Source organism: Schistocerca piceifrons, chromosome 8 (genome assembly GCF_021461385.2).
Source record: "Schistocerca piceifrons isolate TAMUIC-IGC-003096 chromosome 8, iqSchPice1.1, whole genome shotgun sequence".
Taxonomy (NCBI): Eukaryota; Metazoa; Arthropoda; class Insecta; order Orthoptera; family Acrididae; genus Schistocerca; species Schistocerca piceifrons.
Genome location: NC_060145.1, coordinates 22,721,840 through 22,741,860, shown reverse-complemented (window position 1 = coordinate 22,741,860; position 20,021 = coordinate 22,721,840). Strand labels below are relative to the sequence as shown.

The 20,021-nt window shown below is 37.5% G+C and overlaps 1 protein-coding gene across 1 annotated transcript in view; it reads right to left on the bottom strand.

Annotated features, from left to right (window-relative positions):
- The window catches only part of LOC124712526 (GTPase-activating protein CdGAPr), a 456,387-nt gene that overhangs the window by 94,889 nt on the left and 341,477 nt on the right, over window positions 1–20,021 (bottom strand). The window contains exons 2-5 of the mRNA XM_047242840.1: window positions 16,674–16,844; window positions 9,020–9,244; window positions 6,822–7,046; window positions 733–1,114 (exon numbers count right to left, since the gene is read on the bottom strand). Of these exons, the coding sequence (XP_047098796.1) occupies window positions 733–1,114; window positions 6,822–7,046; window positions 9,020–9,244; window positions 16,674–16,844 (1,003 nt within the window). The remainder of the gene's footprint in view (window positions 1–732; window positions 1,115–6,821; window positions 7,047–9,019; window positions 9,245–16,673; window positions 16,845–20,021) is intronic.

Sequence of the window (20,021 nt, the reverse complement as noted above, 5' to 3'; positions counted from 1 at the left end):
TATTCACTAGGAGTAGGATAGGTATCACTGGTTAGCAGTATTCCAGGGTGGGAGTAGGATGCCAGTTTCCGGAGCATTCTTCCAGTTGTTGGTGGGGCAAGGGTTTCAATTTGGGAGATGGTGTGTAGATAACTGGGACTGGATAATGAAAGTATCTTTTAGAGGGAGCACAGTTGGTTCAGGGATGCCTGTGTCATGGAAATTTGTTTCTTTAGTACTATTTCTATGAGGGAAAGGGATTTCCTGAGCTAGGCTAGCTGCAGTGCCACTATAACGCAATCAACTGGAATAATTCAGGTCGGCAGAGGTATGTGTATTCTGCGAGCTGTGAAGGAGAACTTGTCTGGAAGCTTAGCAACATTTATTCATCTTGTTTATGTGCCCACTGAACACTCAGTATGAAGTATCATCTGTATTCAAACGAGATAGAGGGAGGGAGAGAGAGAGAGAGAGAGAGAGAGAGAGAGAGAGAGAGAGAGAGAGAGAGCAGGGGGAGAAGGGTGGAGGGGGAGGGTTATTGGCAGAGGTAATTAAGGTCCATCCTCTACCAGTATTTTGCTAATGTCTGTCATAAGTGTGAAACAAGGGATAACTAATTAACTTACAATATAGGATTCTGAGTGTATCAATCATGTTAGCAGAGCTTATATACTAAGGACCAGGTAGAGATCAAGATTACATTTACTACTTTCAAAACAGCACAGTTTCAAGAAAACAAACAATTAGACTCACTATCATGTCCTGAGTTAAGGAGATGTTCTCCAAGATCACAGCCAAATACTCGTTCCTTGAGGATACCAGACTGACGAAGCCGGCGACGTGATGGACGTGCCAGAATAAAAGAGCGAAAGAAGGCAATGAGCTTTCCATGCTTCCGCAATACAGGTTTACTAGGTTGCTGTCGCTGCTGCTCTATTTGTTGCTGCTGTTGCTGTTGTGGAGGCTGCTGCTGCAGCTGTTGCTGCTGTGGAATAGGTAACCCGTGGGGGACCTTATCACCGATTACTGCAACACACTCACTAGGGAAGAAGCCAACTTGGAAACCACGCTTGCCTCTCCACCATACTGACTCCTCTGGAGGTGGCATGTCAATCACAGAAATCATGTCCCCAATCTGTAATACATAGCAATGGCATAAAATGGTAAGGCATTTCATAGCTTCCATCTGCATATGACAAATAGCAGATTAAATGTTAATATTATATGGTGCTGTGGTCAGAAATGTCACTTTTTCCAAGTTTGCAGTCTGTTTATCAGGACATACTGTATGAGGTTAGTAAAGCACATCAAGCATTAATGATATACTTTAAGCAGATACACAACAATGAGATAGTTAGGACCCTGTTGGAGCAGCAGTTTGTGGATGATAAATTTACACAATTCTAATAAAACTAAAGAATTTATATACCTGCTCACTGAATAATATAACGTCAAATGTAGTTCATAAGCAAGTATTGTAATAGAATAAGTTAACTAAGTATGAAATGAAGTGCAAAAAGTAGTTTTCTTGATAGCTTTATAATTTCAGTATTTAAAGGTTCATTTTTATTGTTTAAATTAACATTTGATGGGAGCTGATTAGCTTTGTCCAAGTCAAGCTAAGATAACTCCATAAACATATACATAAAAATTGAAGTGTTTGTGGAAGAAGTTTGTGAACCTCAAGGTTCATCCACTGGGTTCAGTGTCTGGTATTAACTTCGGTTCCATTGTTGTCCACCATAATGGTAAATTGGTGGTATAGTAGTGTGCACGGTATGCACATCAGAATGAGTGTTTGGTTCAGAGAAAGAGAGAGAGAGAGAGAGAGAGAGAGAGAGAAATAGGGTACTTTGTGTTAGTGTCCCATGTCTCAGGCTCCAGTTGTTGTCTATCCTGGTAACTGGCAATGCCAGGGGAGCATTACACAGGATCGCTGTTTCCGCTTCCAAGTTGCCCTTGTGGAAATCCTACACTTGGAAAATTATTGCTGTTGCTTCTTAATGCATACTTATCCTGTTCGCTTTATGCCACCAATAACATATGCTATAGTGGTTAAGTTATCTCATCACATCTAAACTAACATGAAAATAAATGCTAAATATTCCACACACACCCTGATGTGCATGCTACAGGCAGATGTAGCGGAATGACACTATTGGTACACTGCTCCTTCACACTGTTCATCTCACCATCACCCTTCTTCTTATGTGTGCACCACTATAGCTGCTGTGGTTGGAGGAGGAGGAGGAGATTAGTGTTTAACGTCCCGTCGACAACGAGGTCATTAGAGACGGAGCGCAAGCTCGGGTGAGGGTAGGATGGGGAAGGAAATCGGCCGTGCCCTTTCAAAGGAACCATCCCGGCATTTGCCTGAAGCGATTTAGGGAAATCACGGAAAACCTAAATCAGGATGGCCGGAGACGGGATTGAACCGTCGTCCTCCCGAATGCGAGTCCAGTGTGCTAACCACTGCGCCACCTCGCTCGGTGCTGTGGTTGAGGAGATATGGATATTTGTAGTGGTTACTTTCACATAGTGGTGGTCACCAGAACATCGCACATCTATTTCGCATCAATGTGTTTATTTCAAGAGAAAAAATTTGAGAATTATCTATAATGTTCTCAAGTTTTTACAAATATTCTCAGATGTTAGTAGATTCTTTGAATGTTCTAGAATACTCCAGAGTGTTCTAGATATACTATAGCATTCTTCAACATTCTGAAATCATTCTTCAATGTTTTATAGCGTTCTGGAATGTTCTAGAAAGTTCCACAGCTTTCTTTAAGATTCTTTAATATTTATGAATGCATTGGAATATTTTTAGAATATTTTGGAATGTTCTTGTCGTTGTATAAAGATATGAATACGTGAGTGTCAGAATACTTTATTTCGGATTGCAGTATTATTGAATCCTTAATTGGATTTAAGAGTACTTAAGAGTATCTTTTTAACATTAAAGAGTATTTTTGAGCATGAAATACCAACATTTTGCAGTTCTTTTGGAAGTTCATTTTTATGACATTCTCAAGTGGTAGATCAGCTTAAACCTGAACCCCTCTGAACGCATGCATGTTTGCATTCAATAATTATGCTGCTGGAATCATTTCTGGATTATATTTCTGTGTCAGTATTCAGGAGCTTCATCATCCTCCTCTCCACAACTGCCTATTTTCTGTCACAGAGGTGATTAATTTTGACTAAACTTGTATAATGCCACATTTCAATGTTAAAAACAGTCATACACTAATATCTCAAAACTAATAGTATTCAAAATGGGAGTAAAGAAATGAATAATAAGAATATTTGTAACAGAAGATGTGTCTATTCACCAGTCATCAAAATAATACTGACAGATACACAAACTTAAAAATGTGGTTAAATGTCAAACTTCCAACTTCATATTAACCCTTCTTCAAAATAAAGAGAAAAAAAACCACACTCTGCGTGCAGATGCTGAAGCCAAAAAACGTCACTTGAAATTTCGACTCAAGGGACACACAGGGCACAGAGAATGAACAGGAAATAACAATATAAAAACAGCTCACTTACAGAAAATTAACAGGAACACAATGGACATTGAATTATGCCCTGATACTCCATTTTGATCTTGTGTGTCTCCTGAGCTAAGATTTTCAGTTATTTAGACTGTCTACAACATATGTGTATATAAGCTTCCCTTTTTCCATTTTCTTTGCCCTGATGAAGGAATTTAGGGGACCTGCAGAAACTAAATATATATTAAAATTTTATATCTACCAATTCTACTCTTGCTGTTACTATATCTTCAGTAGTAAGTACATCACTCTTCTGCTGAGGGTTATAAATACAAAATCAAATAGGGGTAATGCAGGAGTAGGTTTAATAATGAATAAAAAAATAGGAGTACGAGTAAGCTACTACAAACAGCATAGTGAACGCATTATTGTGGCCAAGATAGACACCAAACCCACACCTACTACAGCAGTACAAGTTTATATGCCACCTAGCTCTGCAGATGATGAAGAAATTGATGAAATGTATGATGAGATAAAAGAAATTATTCAGGTAGTGAAGGGAGACGAAAATTTAATAGTCATGGGTGATTGGAATTCAAGAGTAGGGAAAGGGAGAGAAGGAAACATAGTACGTGGATATGGATTGGGGCTTAGAAATGAAAGAGGAAGCCGCCTGCTAGAATTTTGCGCAGAGCACAACTTAATCATAGCTAACACTTGGTTTAAGAATCATGAAAGAAGGTTGTATACATGGAAAAAGCCTGGAGATACTGACAGGTTTCAGATAGATTATAAAATGGTAAGACAGAGATTTAGGAACCACGTTTTAAATAGTAAGACATTTCCAGGGGCAGATTTGGACTCTGACCACAATCTATTGGTTATGAACTGTAGATTAAAACTGAAGAAACTGCAAAAAGGTGGGAATTTAAGGAGATGGGACCTGGATAAACTGAAAGAACCAAAGGTCGTATGAGTTTCAGGGAGAGCATAAGGGAACAATTGACAGGAATGGGGGAAAGAAATACAGTAGAAGAAGAATGGGTAGCTTTGATGGATGAAATAGTAAAGGCAGCAGAGGATCAAATAGGTAAAAAGACGAGGGCTAGTAGAAATCCTTGGGTAACAGAAGAAATATTGAATTTAATTGATGAACGGGGAAAATATAAAAATGCAGGAATACAAACGTCTCAAAAATGAGATCGACAGGAACTGCAAAATGGCTAAGCAGGGATGGCTAGAGGATAAATGTAAGGATGTAGAGGCTTATCTCACTTGGGGTAAGATAGACACTGCCTACAGGAAAATTAAAGAGACCTTTGGAGAAAGGAGAACCACTTGCATGAATATCAAGAGCTTTGATGGAAACCCAGTCCTAAGCAAAGAAGGGAAAGCAGAAAGGTGGAAGGAGTACATACAGGATCTATACAAGGGCGATGTTCTTGAGGACAATATTATGGAAATGGAAGAGGATGTAGAGCAAGCAATAAAGGAAACAAAAGAAAAGTTCAGAGTAGGTATTAAAATCCATGGAGAAGAAATAAAAACTTTGAGGTTCGCCAATGACATTGTAAGTCTATCAGAGGCAGCAAAGGACTTGGAAGGGCAGTTGAACAGAATGGACAGTGTCTTGAAAGGAGGGTATAAGATGAACATCAACAAAAGCAAAATGAAGATAATGGAATGTAATCTAATTAAGTCGGGTGATGCTGCGGGAATTAGATTAGGAAATGAGACACTTAAAGTAGTAAAGGAGTTTTGCTATTTTGGGAGCAAAATAACTGATGATGGTCGAAGTAGAGAGGATATAAAATGTAGACTGGCAATGGCAAGGAAAGCGTTTCTGAAGAAGAAAAATTTGTTAACATCGAGTATAGATTTAAATGTGAGGAAGTCGTTTCTGAAAGTATTTGTATGGAGTGTAGCCATGTATGGAAGAGAAACGTTGACGATAAATAGTTTAGACAAGAAGAGAATAGAAGCTTTCGAAATGTGGTGCTACAGAAGAATGTTGAAGATTAGATGGGTAGATCACATAACTAATGAGGAGCTATTGAATAGAATTGGGGAGAAGAGGAGCTTGTGGCACAACTTGACTAGAAGAAGGGATCGGTTGGTAGGACATGTTCTGAGACATCGAGGGATCACCAATTTAGTATTGGAATGCAGCGTGGAGGGTAAAAATCATAGAGGGAGACCAAGAGATGAATAAACTAAGCAGATTCAGAAGAATGTAGGCTGCTTTACGTACTGGGAGATGAAGAACCTTGCACAGGATAGAGTAGCATGAAGAGCTGCATCAAACCAGTCTCAGGACTGAAGACCACAACAACAACAACAACATTGGAATAATGTGAAACTTGGCAGTGGATTCATAAATAATACATTTATTCTGTTATAACATGGCTATGAGCTGCCTATTTACATAACTGAATTTTCACTTCTGTTTTAATCTAAAGTAAAGCTTCATAAATGCAATCCAGCCACTATAGATATTATCTAAATGAAATTCTGTTACGAAATGGAAGGTGTTTGCAAGTAGAAATACTTTCAATATGTTTTTAAAACTTTTAATTCACAAGAAAAGTGGTCAAATATTTTTATAGCTGCATACTGCGCTCTTTTCTTTGCAATAGTAAGGATAACTTGTTGATGTGGGGGCTATTTTTACTCCTAGTATTACTTTTATTAAGGTTGCTATTCTTTTCCACAACATATTGTTTACGGGATTATTTTTTCTACATAGCTATCTCCATTTACAACCATGATTGTAGAAGGGGAGTGCAGCAAAATATTTAATCTCCATCTGCCTCACAGCTAACAAACTAAATACCACAAGTTTATTATGTAATCTGAATACAGTGCAACTTGGCACTTTTCACACAGATAAGACATTGCCATAGGCAAGTGACAAGCTTCATGCCAGAAAAGTGTCTTGGGATACATAAATAATAGGGTTATAAAACAAGTTTTTGCAAAGTGAATAAACCTGCACAAGAAGCCTACCCACTTTTTATATTACATTAGCAGATTTTGATTTTTTCACAATCTTTTGCAGAGCCACAAGGATGATTATATACAGCTCAGATGAACTTTCTGCCTTGTTACTTTATAAAAACTGAAATTATATAACTACTAACTCTGATGCAATTTCTATTTTCTGTTGTGAAATTTATACTAGTGACAGCGGAATAACAGAAAATACAAAGTTGGAGGAAGAAGCGTTCTGACTGACAATATCAGAAACAGTTTCAAAACTCCTTTTTGTCAGATTTGGCTTCTGTTTGTAATATGTAGAGTAAATAATAACAAACAGAGAGCAGGATATCTTAACAGATTACTTACCTCAAAGGAAATCTCATCACCAGCCTGAGCCTGATATCGGCGAATTGCATAGGCTGCTGCCACAGCTGGTGTGTTAATGGGACAGCTGTCCCCATCAGGTACCAATAGCCGATGGCCTCTATTGTCTAGCTCAAGCCAGTTGAGCACTGGCCCACAATTGACTGTACTTGTTGCCAACTGCGAGAAGCGCAGCAGATAGTCAGACAGCAACTGGCGTGTGCTTTCCTGTGGACAAGGTATGAAACATTCAATACAATTCCTACTGCCAACAATAAAAAGATTAAGTAAGAGCTGTGAACCAACCATGTGTGAAGCAAAAAGATCTTATTTCTTCATCTGACATGTAAAACTACCCACCTAAATTATAAATGTATAAAATTGGACATTGTCTTCACACACACACACACACACACACACACACACACACACACACACACACACACACACACACACACACAAATCCTATCTGGTGCATGAACTGTACCCATAATTCATTTCATCTATATTACTATATGAACACAAGATGTTATTTAATGTCGTTACCAAAAATCTTGAAAAGTTCTGGACTGATTTATTCAAAATTTTTACACGATAATCTAATAAACATTCAGACGCACATGGGCTACTTTAAAAAAAAAAAATAATAAAAAAACAATGATGTACAGATTTTCCATCAAAACCAACTGTGAGATAGAAAATGCTGTGCTGCGAAAATGTGCTGTTTTCTTTCTCGCTGTCAGTTTTAACTACATTGTATGGTATGTAAACCAAGAGACAAATTGTTTCTTCTGTGTACATCCTTTCTCCTTATGTCTAATTTTAAACAAAAATTGTATTCACAACAATGTGCTTGTTTTATTTTCTTCCTCGCAGTCGCCTTCAATAGAAAAGAAGAGTGTTACATTTCAGCTTTATTGATTTATGTTTAGAATACAACTATGGAATCCAATTGGTGCAAAATTTCTTAATCCTACTTATTCGCAGATTAAAATTATGCACTGAAGCTACTATCCTCAATGTTCTACCAGCTGAAGAGGTCTCCCTCAAACCCTGTATACAATTATCCTAACAGGTTTACCAACTTATTTGAAGTGGACTTCAGTTCCCAATTAAGATTTTGTTTCCAATAAGAAGAAACAAAGCTCAAGATCAGAGAGAAGGGAGAAGAGGACAGAGAGGAAACATATATAGAGAGTGGGAAGGAAGTGATGAGAACAGCAGGAGGGAGGAGAGAAAGATTAGGACGTATATCCATTTCCCATACATACTGAGTAATTGCAAAGCACTGCTGGGTTTGCTAGAAATTTAATAAATTGCAGAAGCAAACTGTGACATGTTTTGCTTCCACCAAGTGGCAATGCACCAACAAGTGTAGATGTAGTTTTCACACAGTTTCCCCACAACCTCTTACAAATGCGCTAGTCACCAATTTGTATAAAATCTGTTTTATTCACAATTACATGATATTATTCTTGAAGAATCAAATTTGCCAATGCTAGTAATTCTTTTTATTATTATTACCAGTTTTGACAGATTTATGTTATCATCATCAGCCCCTGCAACATTAATAGATGTACATGCTTTTTGCAACACTGAAAGTCACATAGTAAACAGCATAGATCTGTTGAAACCAATAATTAATATTACTGTAATAGGGAAACTAGATTCTTCAAGAATAATGTAACTTTCAGATCATCCCCAATGACTCTTGGTTTACATACCATACAATGTAGTTAAAACTGACGGCGAGAAAGAAAACAGCACATTTTCACAGCACAGTTTATACTGCATGGAAATATACTATGTGAAGTTAAACATATAATTAACTGAGACCACTGAATACATTCCAGACATAACATAATAAAAAGAGAAAATCTTTTCTTTATTCTCTGAATTAGTACACAGTGAAAGAGAAAAGAAAAATACAATAAAAACAAAAGAAGAATAAGACAGGAGAAATACATTCACTTATTCTTGATATTTTTGTATTTTAGTCATACATAATTATATATTATGTATAGCTGCGTATCATGGTGTAACAGGGTGTTTGTGCGTGTGTGGGAGGGGGGAAGGGATGTAAACAGCTACAAATGGCTGAACACCCAGAAAGAATTTGACTTACCACAAAAGGACAAGAGGCAGCTTGAAAAGGAAAGGTAAGAAATGAAAAGCTTTACAGCAGTTTCCTTCTAACTTACCTCATGATTTGTGCCAGGAACATTGTCCTCAGGAGGAAGCTCAGGAAGGCCTGAGAATTTTCTGTCATATATACATCGATGCAGTTGCTGATCCAACAAACGGAAGTTGTCATAGGATCGGCGTATTACCCAGCTCTTTCCCTGCGATGTAACTGACACATGCCACCATTTATTCTCAGAGTCTTCACTCCATAATGGTTTTAGTTCTTCCTCATAGAGACAGATCTGCAAAGAAAATTACATTCCTTATGGTGTGTTACACACCAGATCTCTAACAGTTTCACACAAAAGTCTATGTAAATGTTAAATACATCAGCAGGTGAACAGTAACAAATGACTATCCCACACACTGTGCATTAGCAGATACAAAGGAATAAAAGTAGGACTCAAGTAGCACAATGTAAAAACACAATGCAACATCATTTATTGATCATTTTCTCAACAGTTTGCCTATTACTCGAAGTATCATTCAAAAATTGAATACTGAAGAGACCACCATCTAACAAATCCATGTTTTATACTACAGTAACCTCCAGAAACCAACATATCTTGAAAATTCTTCATTCAGTTGCAGCCAGTACTTCAACTGTGACTCACATGTTTACAAATAATCCTGTCTATAATTATGTCAACAATATCTTCAGCCTGAATAACCACACGGAAGAAGTCTAGTGCATGTTAATATCCAAAGTCAACCTTACAAAGGGGACTGATGACCTCAGATGTTAAGTCCCATAGTGCTCAGAGCCATTTGAACCATCAACCTTACAAGTAAACAAAAAAATTAATATAAAATCTCCTTGAATAGCTGAACTGAAACTAAAATACATCAAAGGAGTTACCCAAAGAAGCATCTAACTGTGTGAGTGAAGCAATGCCAAAGAAACAACTAATAGCTTTATTCCTACACTAAAAATGATCTTGAAATTATTAGATTTATCAAGAACGCATAAGACGCACATGCAGCTGCTCCTCTGTGCACTTAACATATCTTACGACTATACGCTACTGTTGGTTGTCTGGGAAACTCAGAGACATCTGTGCTCGCTTTTTTTATCTACTAAGTGGTCCTCACAAGCAATGGCAGCTTTTTGCTGGCAGATACTTGAGCTGTGGTTACATCTGATACCAAGCAGCAAGGCAGAAAATGTATCTTCCACTCTGACAGGCACAAAAGGGGCTTCTATGTATTAATTAAAAGGTACTGAATTTTGTATACTACAAGAATGAAATGTATACTGCCCCAACAAATTTCCAGATGAACAGAGATTAATCCCCCTTTTAAGAAAATAATACTTTTACAAGAGTGTTGTAAGATAACAATAGGAGACTGTGTAATAACTGTTCAATATATAGAACTGCTAACATCAGTCTTTGCTATCATTATTGAATGTTTATTTCACACAGTCACTGTTGCATAGTGAAGCTGGGTTATTCCACAAGTGACAGTGAAATATGACTCACTTGTATCAGATCAGATGTAGATTTAATAGCAGCCAAAATCAGTTGAATTCTTCCATCTCAATACACCATTATTGAGAACACAGTTAAATACAAATCACAGTATGCACAGAAGAATAACATAAGGAATAGTATAAATGGTCAGCCTGTTGCCATCCATATTTTCCACTGTGAGAATGACTTGTTGAATATAATCACAAGTAGTCAGAATTATGGTCAATGGTACGTGGATGTAACTAGCTAACCAAGTACACAACTGAGCTATAGCCTTTTCAGTTGTTTATATTTTCATTTGTAATGTAACATGGTCTGGTTGGTGTTAGACACAGTAAAAGAATTAGATAAGGGTGCACACATATACGAGGGAGCACTGAAAGACATTGTCTCTCCTTCCACATTTTTAGAACATGCATGCTAGTTCAGTGTATAATGAAAAAGGATCACATGAAAGAATTAAGGTAACTCTCCATTAATTATGATATGTTCAGTCTCTATAGTGTTCACATAAATTGTAGAACTAACTTGCAAGGATAATTTTTTATGGTAAAATGACTATCAGTATGCTCCAGGAATGTAAAGGACAGGTTCTTCATGCCATGAGATGATTCAGAAACAACTGAAAACATTTAAAAAATGATAAAAAGAAGTAGACCACTAGCCACACGGCAACAGAACTCTTAAAAAATATAACTGCAGAAAGACGGGCTTTATATTATGAGCAACAGAACTGAAAGTGTGAAACTGTAAGTTGAGGTTACTCTCTTTTTTTACTGCTGCTTGTATTTAATGAGATTCTTGATACTTTTTCATGAGATTCTTGATACTTTTTCATCACTACAACTGCTTCCAACCAGCATTTAAATGATAATGTTCTCTGTTGCTTTCTGCCTAAATAATAAGATCACCATATCATCTTGCAGTTTAGCATTTCTTGTTTTTATCCATTTCACTTACGTGGCATGTGTTACATGTAAGTCATTGTGAATATTTTGTCCAAGTGCAAAGGAATTAATATTAACATGTCACCTTCATCAAACAACTAGTTGAATGATTTTTCTTCCTCCATGTAGTTGACCTTCTTAGCAAGAAGCAAGTCTTCCTAAGCAATTATTTGTTATTTGTATCAAAAAATTTCCCATAAAAAAAGCCACACAGCAAGTACATACACACTAAACAGCAATTGAATGGGTGAAGATGATCATATTACAGCAAGATCTATATGTACTCTTATAATCTCTCAATTTTTGTGCAACCACCTAGTTAAAAAATATTTTCAGTGGTATTTTGGCTTGTTTATTGTCAAAAGTGGGTATGATTCATATTTTCATGACCCAAATGTAAGATGCATTTTCCCCAAAATTCAGCCATGAAAATCTAGGTGAGGCTTACGTGCACAACCATACAAATACTGATACATTTCTGCATCATAAAAACTTCAACTGTAGTTCTCATTCCTTGGTTCAAATTGGAGCAATAATATCTCTAGTATCTGGAAACTAATTTTATATATGAAGTTACACATTTAACTGTTGATGTTTCATGTTGGAAGTGACTATTTTACACAACAGGACAATCACAGTTTTTTTCCAACTACAGAGTAAAATAAGGGCGTGCTGAAGAGTAGTGCCTCCACATTTTTGTGAAAACTCTTAAAGTTTTTTTTTTTTAATAAAAGTAAGTCTATTAAAATTGTACTTCTTTGTTCCTTACATCTACATATATATTTCTAAACATAGTCACCCTGGTGATGAACACATTCCTCCCAACCACAGACCAGTTTGTTGATATCATCATTGTAGGGTGTTTGACTTTGTTAATAGACAGAGCCACAACCTCCTCACCTCTCCTTGCACCACTTCATCACTATTAAAGGGAAGTCCTCAAAGGGATTCTTTACACTTTGAACACAGAAGAAAATCAGTCGGGGTCAAGTCAAGACTGTACGGAGGATGATCGATGACAGTGAAGGCAAGGTGTCAGATTTTTGCTGAAGTCATTTCACTCATGCACGATCTGGCCTTGTCATGTTGAAGCAGGTGGTGCTCCATGTATGGACAAACTCCTCAAATATGAAACTCGGTTACAGCACACTGTTTCTCACACACTGACATAGTTACTTTACATTCCACTATGTTCCCTGCTGTCATTCAGAGCCCTTCAGCAGCAGAGGGCTGCAAATATACAGACTTGAAGAATAAAGATGTAGTAAGTTAATAACATGGGTTTTATTTAAAAAGCTTTAAGAGTTTTCACATTAAAAATTCTTATACATTACTTTTCAGCTTGCCCTCAGTCTTGACCAATGAGTAGCATCACCAAAAGAATATTATAAACAAACTCTGGAATTTGACACAGTCATGATGCAAAATTTAAACTTGTAGTTATTCATTACGTGAAGAGTGGAACTATTAGAGAAGCTGGAAAAAGTATGGTTTGGACACGTCTCATAAGCTACATTGAACAGCATTGGAGAATAAGCTTCAAACTGCAACTTCATCAAGGAAATCCCACTGACTGTCAAAAGCAGGAAATACCTTGAATTTGAGGCTATGGTTCATTCCTCCATACAGGATAAAAGGAAACACAAGATACCTATCTCTGGAAAAATAATCTTCTTGAAGGTATCAGAAATTATGAAGACCTCGACTATATCATAAGCAGATTCTGTGGGAGTATTGACTGATGCTGTAGGGTTCATTTATAAAGTGGTCTGTTTATCTGTCAAGTTCTTCCTTATCACAAAGACAGCCCGGAGATTTTACCAATAAACCTGTCAACTTCCAGAAGCATGTAATCCAAAGTCTGATGAGTAGCAGTGTAACTGCTTAGTGTTCAGTCATCTGCACTGTCTGCTTCATTGCTCTCTGTGTCATCTTCTGTGTCGCTATCCACCCTACAGAGCCTGTTATCATGCTGCATATTGTTTTGTCTTCTGTACGGTCATGTATGTGGGTATTCTTTGTGTGTTGCCTTTGAAATCTTGTCTGTTAGTGTATTTAACAGTGTCCATTCTGTTTTATTTCGTAGACATATCATATAGTTGGTACTCAGCTTGTATTGTGTCCCTGAGGTGTCTCCAATTCTTGCAGAATAGGACTGTATGATCGGGAGATCCCATCTCCTCACATGTACAAATAGGTCTATGCATCAGACTCTCACAGTTCAATTGCATGGGATAAGGTCCGTGTCGTGTTACAAAGTTAACCATGCTGCAGCTAAGTAGGCACGTTTTGTTACTGACCATTCCAATACATCCAGAAAGAATGTATGGACTCTCTGTACCTTATCACTTGTGCCTCACTCATTCTGCCACGCTTCCATTCGCCAGAGTTTAAGCTGGCACTTGGTATTTAATGGTACACCGGTTATTTGGCTAACTTGGTCTAGTTTATCCATCTTTAACCAGTACCATGCAGCCGGATATCTGATGGTGAAATCAATCAGGTAGACTCTGAGCACCATGCATAGTGCTTTGACTGATGTGGTGCTGAAAGCTCTCAATAGTCCACGATGGACACCTCTCTGCCCCACCTTGCCACCATTCTATTGGTGGCGAGAGTTAAACAATGTGTCATGTACTTGCCGCAAAACTGAGTAATGATTCAAAGAATGCACAGTGGTACATTCTGATTACTGGCAAGGGTAGTCTGTATTGCCCTGAATTTAGCCTTGTCGGTTTGTGTAGTATTTTTTCTGCCTTGTCTGTAGTTATTCTGATGTGTTCATGGAAGTTTAACTTTTTTCTATGTATTCTCCTAGATAGCATGTTACAGTCATCCTGTGTTGAAGGATCCAGTTTCAATAGACCCTTCAATAGAGTATATGTTGTTTTGTGGCCTGCTATCTGGAGCTTGTTTGTTATGCACCACTTTGTGATTGTGTGAATGCTTCCTTTTCTAGGTGGGCTCTACTGTTTGCAGAAACTAATACCAATAGGTCGCCTGTGTAGGCAATAACTCCATCAGCCCTATTGTCCCCATCCACGAGTTCTAGGAGGGGTTCACTAGTGATGTCCCAGAAGATGGGTCCACAGATCGATCCCTGTGGGCATCCTTTGGTCATGCTCCTGATTATTATATAGGGAATGGAGTACTTGCAATTGTCGGACCTCGCAAATAGTGCTGCACACCACAGGTTGTCACAGGCACTGTGATGTCTATCATTATTGCTACTGCATATTTATTTGGTGTATTTTTAACAATTCCGAGTGCTTGATTAATTGTGTCATCAATGGATTTTCCCAGTCTAAAGCTGAATTGGTGGGGACTAAGGCTGTGGAGAGCTCTGTGGGCCTGCCGTCAGCTGCACAGCAGCTTCTCTTGAACCTTAGCCATTGTGTTTATAAGACATATTGGTCTGTCCACAGATCTTTGTATGATCACTGCATCTGAGGTTTTCCAGACTGTAGGCACCCTGCCTAGTCTTTAGGCATCATTAAGTGCTTCGGTTAAATATGGGGTGATCTATGGCGACAGTGTTTTGAGTACCTCTGAATGGATGCCGCTTGGCCCCAGCACTTGTTTAGCTTTTAACTCTCTTATCCCACTGCAACATCTCCCTGAGCAAATAGACAGGTGATGTAATGACAGCAACCGTGTTGTATAGTGCATGTAGTTCGTCTTTCAGTGTTTTTTGTTGTGGTGTGTCTGCGTTCATGACATTTTCAGGTAGTAGTTTCTTCAGCAGGAATTGTACTGAACTCCTCCAGCCTCTTGTCTTTGTGCTGTCATCCTGCCTTAGTATACCTAATACTAGCGGGGTCTTATTTTTGTCTGTGAGTATCTTGTGTTTGCTCCCCAAACATTCTGTTGTGTGTGTGCAGGTGTGTGTGTGGGTGGGTGGGGAGGGGGGGGGGGTAGGCATTAATTGTTCCCAATGTTGCTTCCTGGTTTGTAGTAGTGTTTGTTTAAAAATGTCCTTCACTTGTCTATACGTCTATACACAGTGCAGAAATTTGAGTCTGTTTGTCTCTGTGAATCCACAGTTGTTGGTAGAGATTTCATTTCCCACTCACATCTCATTTTAGTCTCGTTTCTTTGTCTGTCCAGGGTGTAGTTTTCAGTTTCATGTATGATGCCTTGGTGTTGATTGTTCCTGTGCATATTGTATAATCTGTGTGCTCTGTAATCTATACTTCCTCTAATACTTTGTGAGTTGTGATTTTGTACTATTTGTTTTAGTTTATCCTACTCAGTGATACATAATATGTAGTGTTTTGTTGTCTGTTCCTGAGTGATGTTGATGTTTTGTGTTAATTTGAATGTTTTATGTTGTGGTGTAGTGAGTGCAAAAGCAACCATTCTCCCTGTGCTCCACCTGGGAATGAAATGAGAAGAAATCTTTGTGTGTGGCACAACAGGAAGTACCATCTGCCATATACTTCACAGTGGTTTGCAGGGAAGTATGTACAAACAAAGTAAAAATATATAATGACAATTAATAATTTTTGAGAATATGTAGGACTTACACTTTCATTATTCACAGTTAATTTCTTGAAAGGAGATTCATGGAGTAAAATTAGAACAGCTGAGGTGCAAGCACTAATGATGTAACAACTGCTATAAATATGGAATTTTGAATCGATGTACTAAAACAGATATACCACTTAGAACGGAGAGGTGAAAAGTGCCTTTTTGCAAGTATAATAACAAATAACACACACTGCAGTGAGCAAAAATCCATTAGTACTCAACTTAATTTTTTTATCAAGGAAATACTGTTTCTGAAACATTTTCGCACAAAATGTTAGAACTGGTAACTTGGTCTACTATGGTCAATGTCATAAATCATTGCCTCCCCCCCTTTTTTTCTTTTTTATTACTGAAAAGTTATCTGTAATAAACTCAAATAGTGTTCAGAAGATATAACTTTCTCTAACAAAATAAAAAAGAAACTATTTTCTTAAAATTTCATTGGAGATAAGTTAAAAGCATCTGTATACATATTACTAGTCCAGTTTAAAAGTTCTGATGGTAGCCCTGCCTATTTACACATATTTAGAGTATACACACAAAAAACAAACCACACTCACTACTGTACAAATAAGGGGTTCTGAAATTTCCTGTTTATCAGTCTGTCCAAGTGAGATGCTACAATTTAAATTTTCATTCACAGTTACCGAACTAATGTAGTAACATTCTGTTTTGCTGGAATCGTGTTCTGCTATATAACCACATAACAGTTGCCAACTCACTTGCAGAGGGCCTAGTTCAACAGCCTCATAGTGGAAGTGTGCACATTCATCCAGTTTGGGAAAGCGGGACCTGCCCTCCCCGGCCACACCTGCAGTCGCGCCAGTCAAATGCTGGATGCGAATGCTGCCACCTCGTGCAGATTCCATCTCTGTTGCAGCACACAGTCCACTCTGAAAGCAGAAACAAAAATTCAGATTTATAATTCAGGGAAAAAGAGAATAAACACAAATGTACAAAATTGTCAGGTGCAATAGCAGAACTTTGAACAGAGATACGTCTAAAAAGTTAGAGCTGCAGTGTGTGTGTGTGTGTGTGTGTGTGTGTGTGTGTGTGTGTGCGTGCGTGTGTGTGTGTATGGTGAGTGGCTACTTTCCTTCTCATTCCATTCCTGGATTTTCCATTGTTTGATAAAATAATTGAAGGTGAAGAAGCATTTATTGCACATATACATATCAATGGGCTGCAATCTGCTGGAAACAGCCATTTTTGTAAACAAATCACAGTCTCGATGCTAGTGATAGCTGTCACACACTCCATATTTTAGTCTAGAAAAGGCCTATTTTGGCCAAACCCGATGATCTACGATGTGTTTTGTTTATATTATGACAGAATCATTTTCTCCTTGCAGCACAAAGCCACTAGTCTGATACTGGAGCCAGTTTGGGTTTACATTTACCAATAAAAAACAAACAAAAAAAACCCAAAACAGCATTTTCTATCATGGAATAAAACTGTATAATTAACTGCAAAGGAAATCAAAAATATTGCTAAAATACAACTATTTAATAAGTAAGCTAAAACATTCTTCATAAGTAATGCATACTACACAATTAAAAGTAAACTTAAAGGACTCGAGAGTAATTGGTAGCAATGAAAGGGGATAACTACAACATCCTGTCACATTTCAATACATTATCACAGTTTACTGCTTTCACAAGGAAATCATGTGTCCATGTTTTGTAACTCTAGTTCAAATATTTTCAAGATAACACGTGAGCTAATCAGCATATTTATAACACCAGTTGTAACTGTAATTTCAGCAAAAAGGTTTTTTCCCCAAAGTAGCAGTTTCTGGTCTAATTTTACTATGTTAAATTCACCCTGAGGAGGAATGAATAGCTTATATTAGATTATAGGTAGGATACCCTCCTAACTGCTTCTCTTTACTAGAGAATAACTTTGCTTGTTCAATGTCTCTGAATGTTCTCCATCACAATGGAATCTACAGAACATTATACACAACAGATTTTCATTGTGCTAGTGAAATATTACAGCGGTCCACCTTGAATTTCTTTTCACTGTATGAACTCACAAAATGGCACAAACGCATAAACTGCAATCTTCAAAGCACCTACAAGTGTCTCATATACAACACCTTTATACAGATAGAAGGAAACATAAATGATAATTTGAGGTGGGCCTTCAGGCATACTCAGATAGCCTAACGGCCAAGGCAGCTGCTCACTACAAACAAGAGATTCAGGTTAAAATCCTGGTCTGGTGTACATTATCATTTATCCTATTTGCTATACATCCTTTATCAATAATGGTACTTTTTACAGTACTAAACTGGGTGAAATGTCTCTTTTGATCTGTAAAGCAAACCTATCTGGGCATAATAATTAATAACTTAGAGAGACTAATTGTCTCAACAACCAAAAGAATTAATTCTGCCTTCTAATCAAATACTAAGTTATTTACACACACCACACAGAAACATGGACGAGAGTGATAGGAAAAAAGGATATTATGGTTTAACATCGATCACTGACGAGATCATCATAGATTAAGCTAAATCTCAGATTTGGAAGTTCGCCGTACCCTTTGAAAGGAACCATCCCAACACTTGTCTTAAGGACTGAGGAAAATCATGGAAAACCTGAATCTCGATGACTGGGTGGAGATTTGAACCAACATCCTCCCAGTGTTTAACCACTGTACTACCTAGTGCTTAGTGACTGTGATCAGAACACACTTTAAAGTTTTTCTCATTAATCACTTAGCATCATGTTATGCATAATTTCTCAAAAATGACACAAGATCCATCATATGCAGAACTATTCATCACATAAAACACGTAACTTCTATATCACGACAGTAGAACAAACAAATGTCTTGAGTAAGGGTGCATGAGTCAGAACTATTGAAACACAACTTTTTTGTTTTAAATATGTTATTCTACAGTCAATAGAACAGGAACGGCTGGTCTAATTTCAATAGCCTTGACAGACCAGGAATGAAACTGCAAACTGTAAGACTTTTATTCTTACATTTGTAGCAACATACAACTTAATATCCTGGACAGAAGACTAGAATGTGAGTGCATGATTAATTGCAGCCAAGAATAGCAGGAATCTATATCATACAGAAAGTGGTATGTTCTTTAGTTTTTTCTGACCTGTGAACAAGTTCACCGAATCATTACAAGGCAATCTGTAGTTTAACACACAGCCTGAAACATAGTGTAGCTTGATTTTTGTCAGACATACACAAAGCATTGTAAGGACTGAATATCTAGATTATGTGCCACAACAAAACCCTAGGACTCACTGGGGATCAAACACTGCATCTTTGGATTTTGTTATTTAATACTGGTAACTACAAATTAGCATCCTGAAGAAAAGCTGAGAAAGTGCGCAGGTTTCCTAGCAGAAGTAGTTCCAGGTCATGTTTGATGGAGCCATGGGATTACTGAACTGAGTACTTACAGCAATTCAGAGTCCTTCAGTCATCTCTTCAGAACTGGCCAAGATTCCACTCTCATGATACGTATAACTAAACAAAAGTTAAATCTGTTCTCTGCTCCGGGGGCAGTTTGAAAACTGCACTGGTTTAGTATGTACAGTCTGGCTGGAGGTAGTATGCCACTGACTTCCTTTCACCTTAGAAATGGCTCTCAAATCAGTTACAGAGGGACCTATTATTTAACATGGACTTCGAATCATAGTGTAAACAGCATTTTTTACATAAAAAATTATTGATAGAGGTGAAAGATGTGTATGTGGCAGAAAAAATTCTAAATAAATAAGTGACATGTGGCTGCCAGCTTGGTGGTAATTGATTATGGGTCAATTTGAAATCTTGGTATCAGTATTGCTGCTTAACCCTCACAATATCAAGGGGGAGGACAGGGAGGTAAGGTGGAGGGTTTACCTTATGCTGACCTTTCGAAAATATTGTAATCTTGTCATGTACTTTATACTTCAAAATTCTGAAAAAAATATTATTTTTAATAATTTTCTACACCAGATTCCATAATATTTGAAGTTTTCAGTCAAATGAAACCCCCAAAAGTTAAAACCTTGGTAGGGAATGTGACTTTTCGCAACAAATGTCATGTTCATATT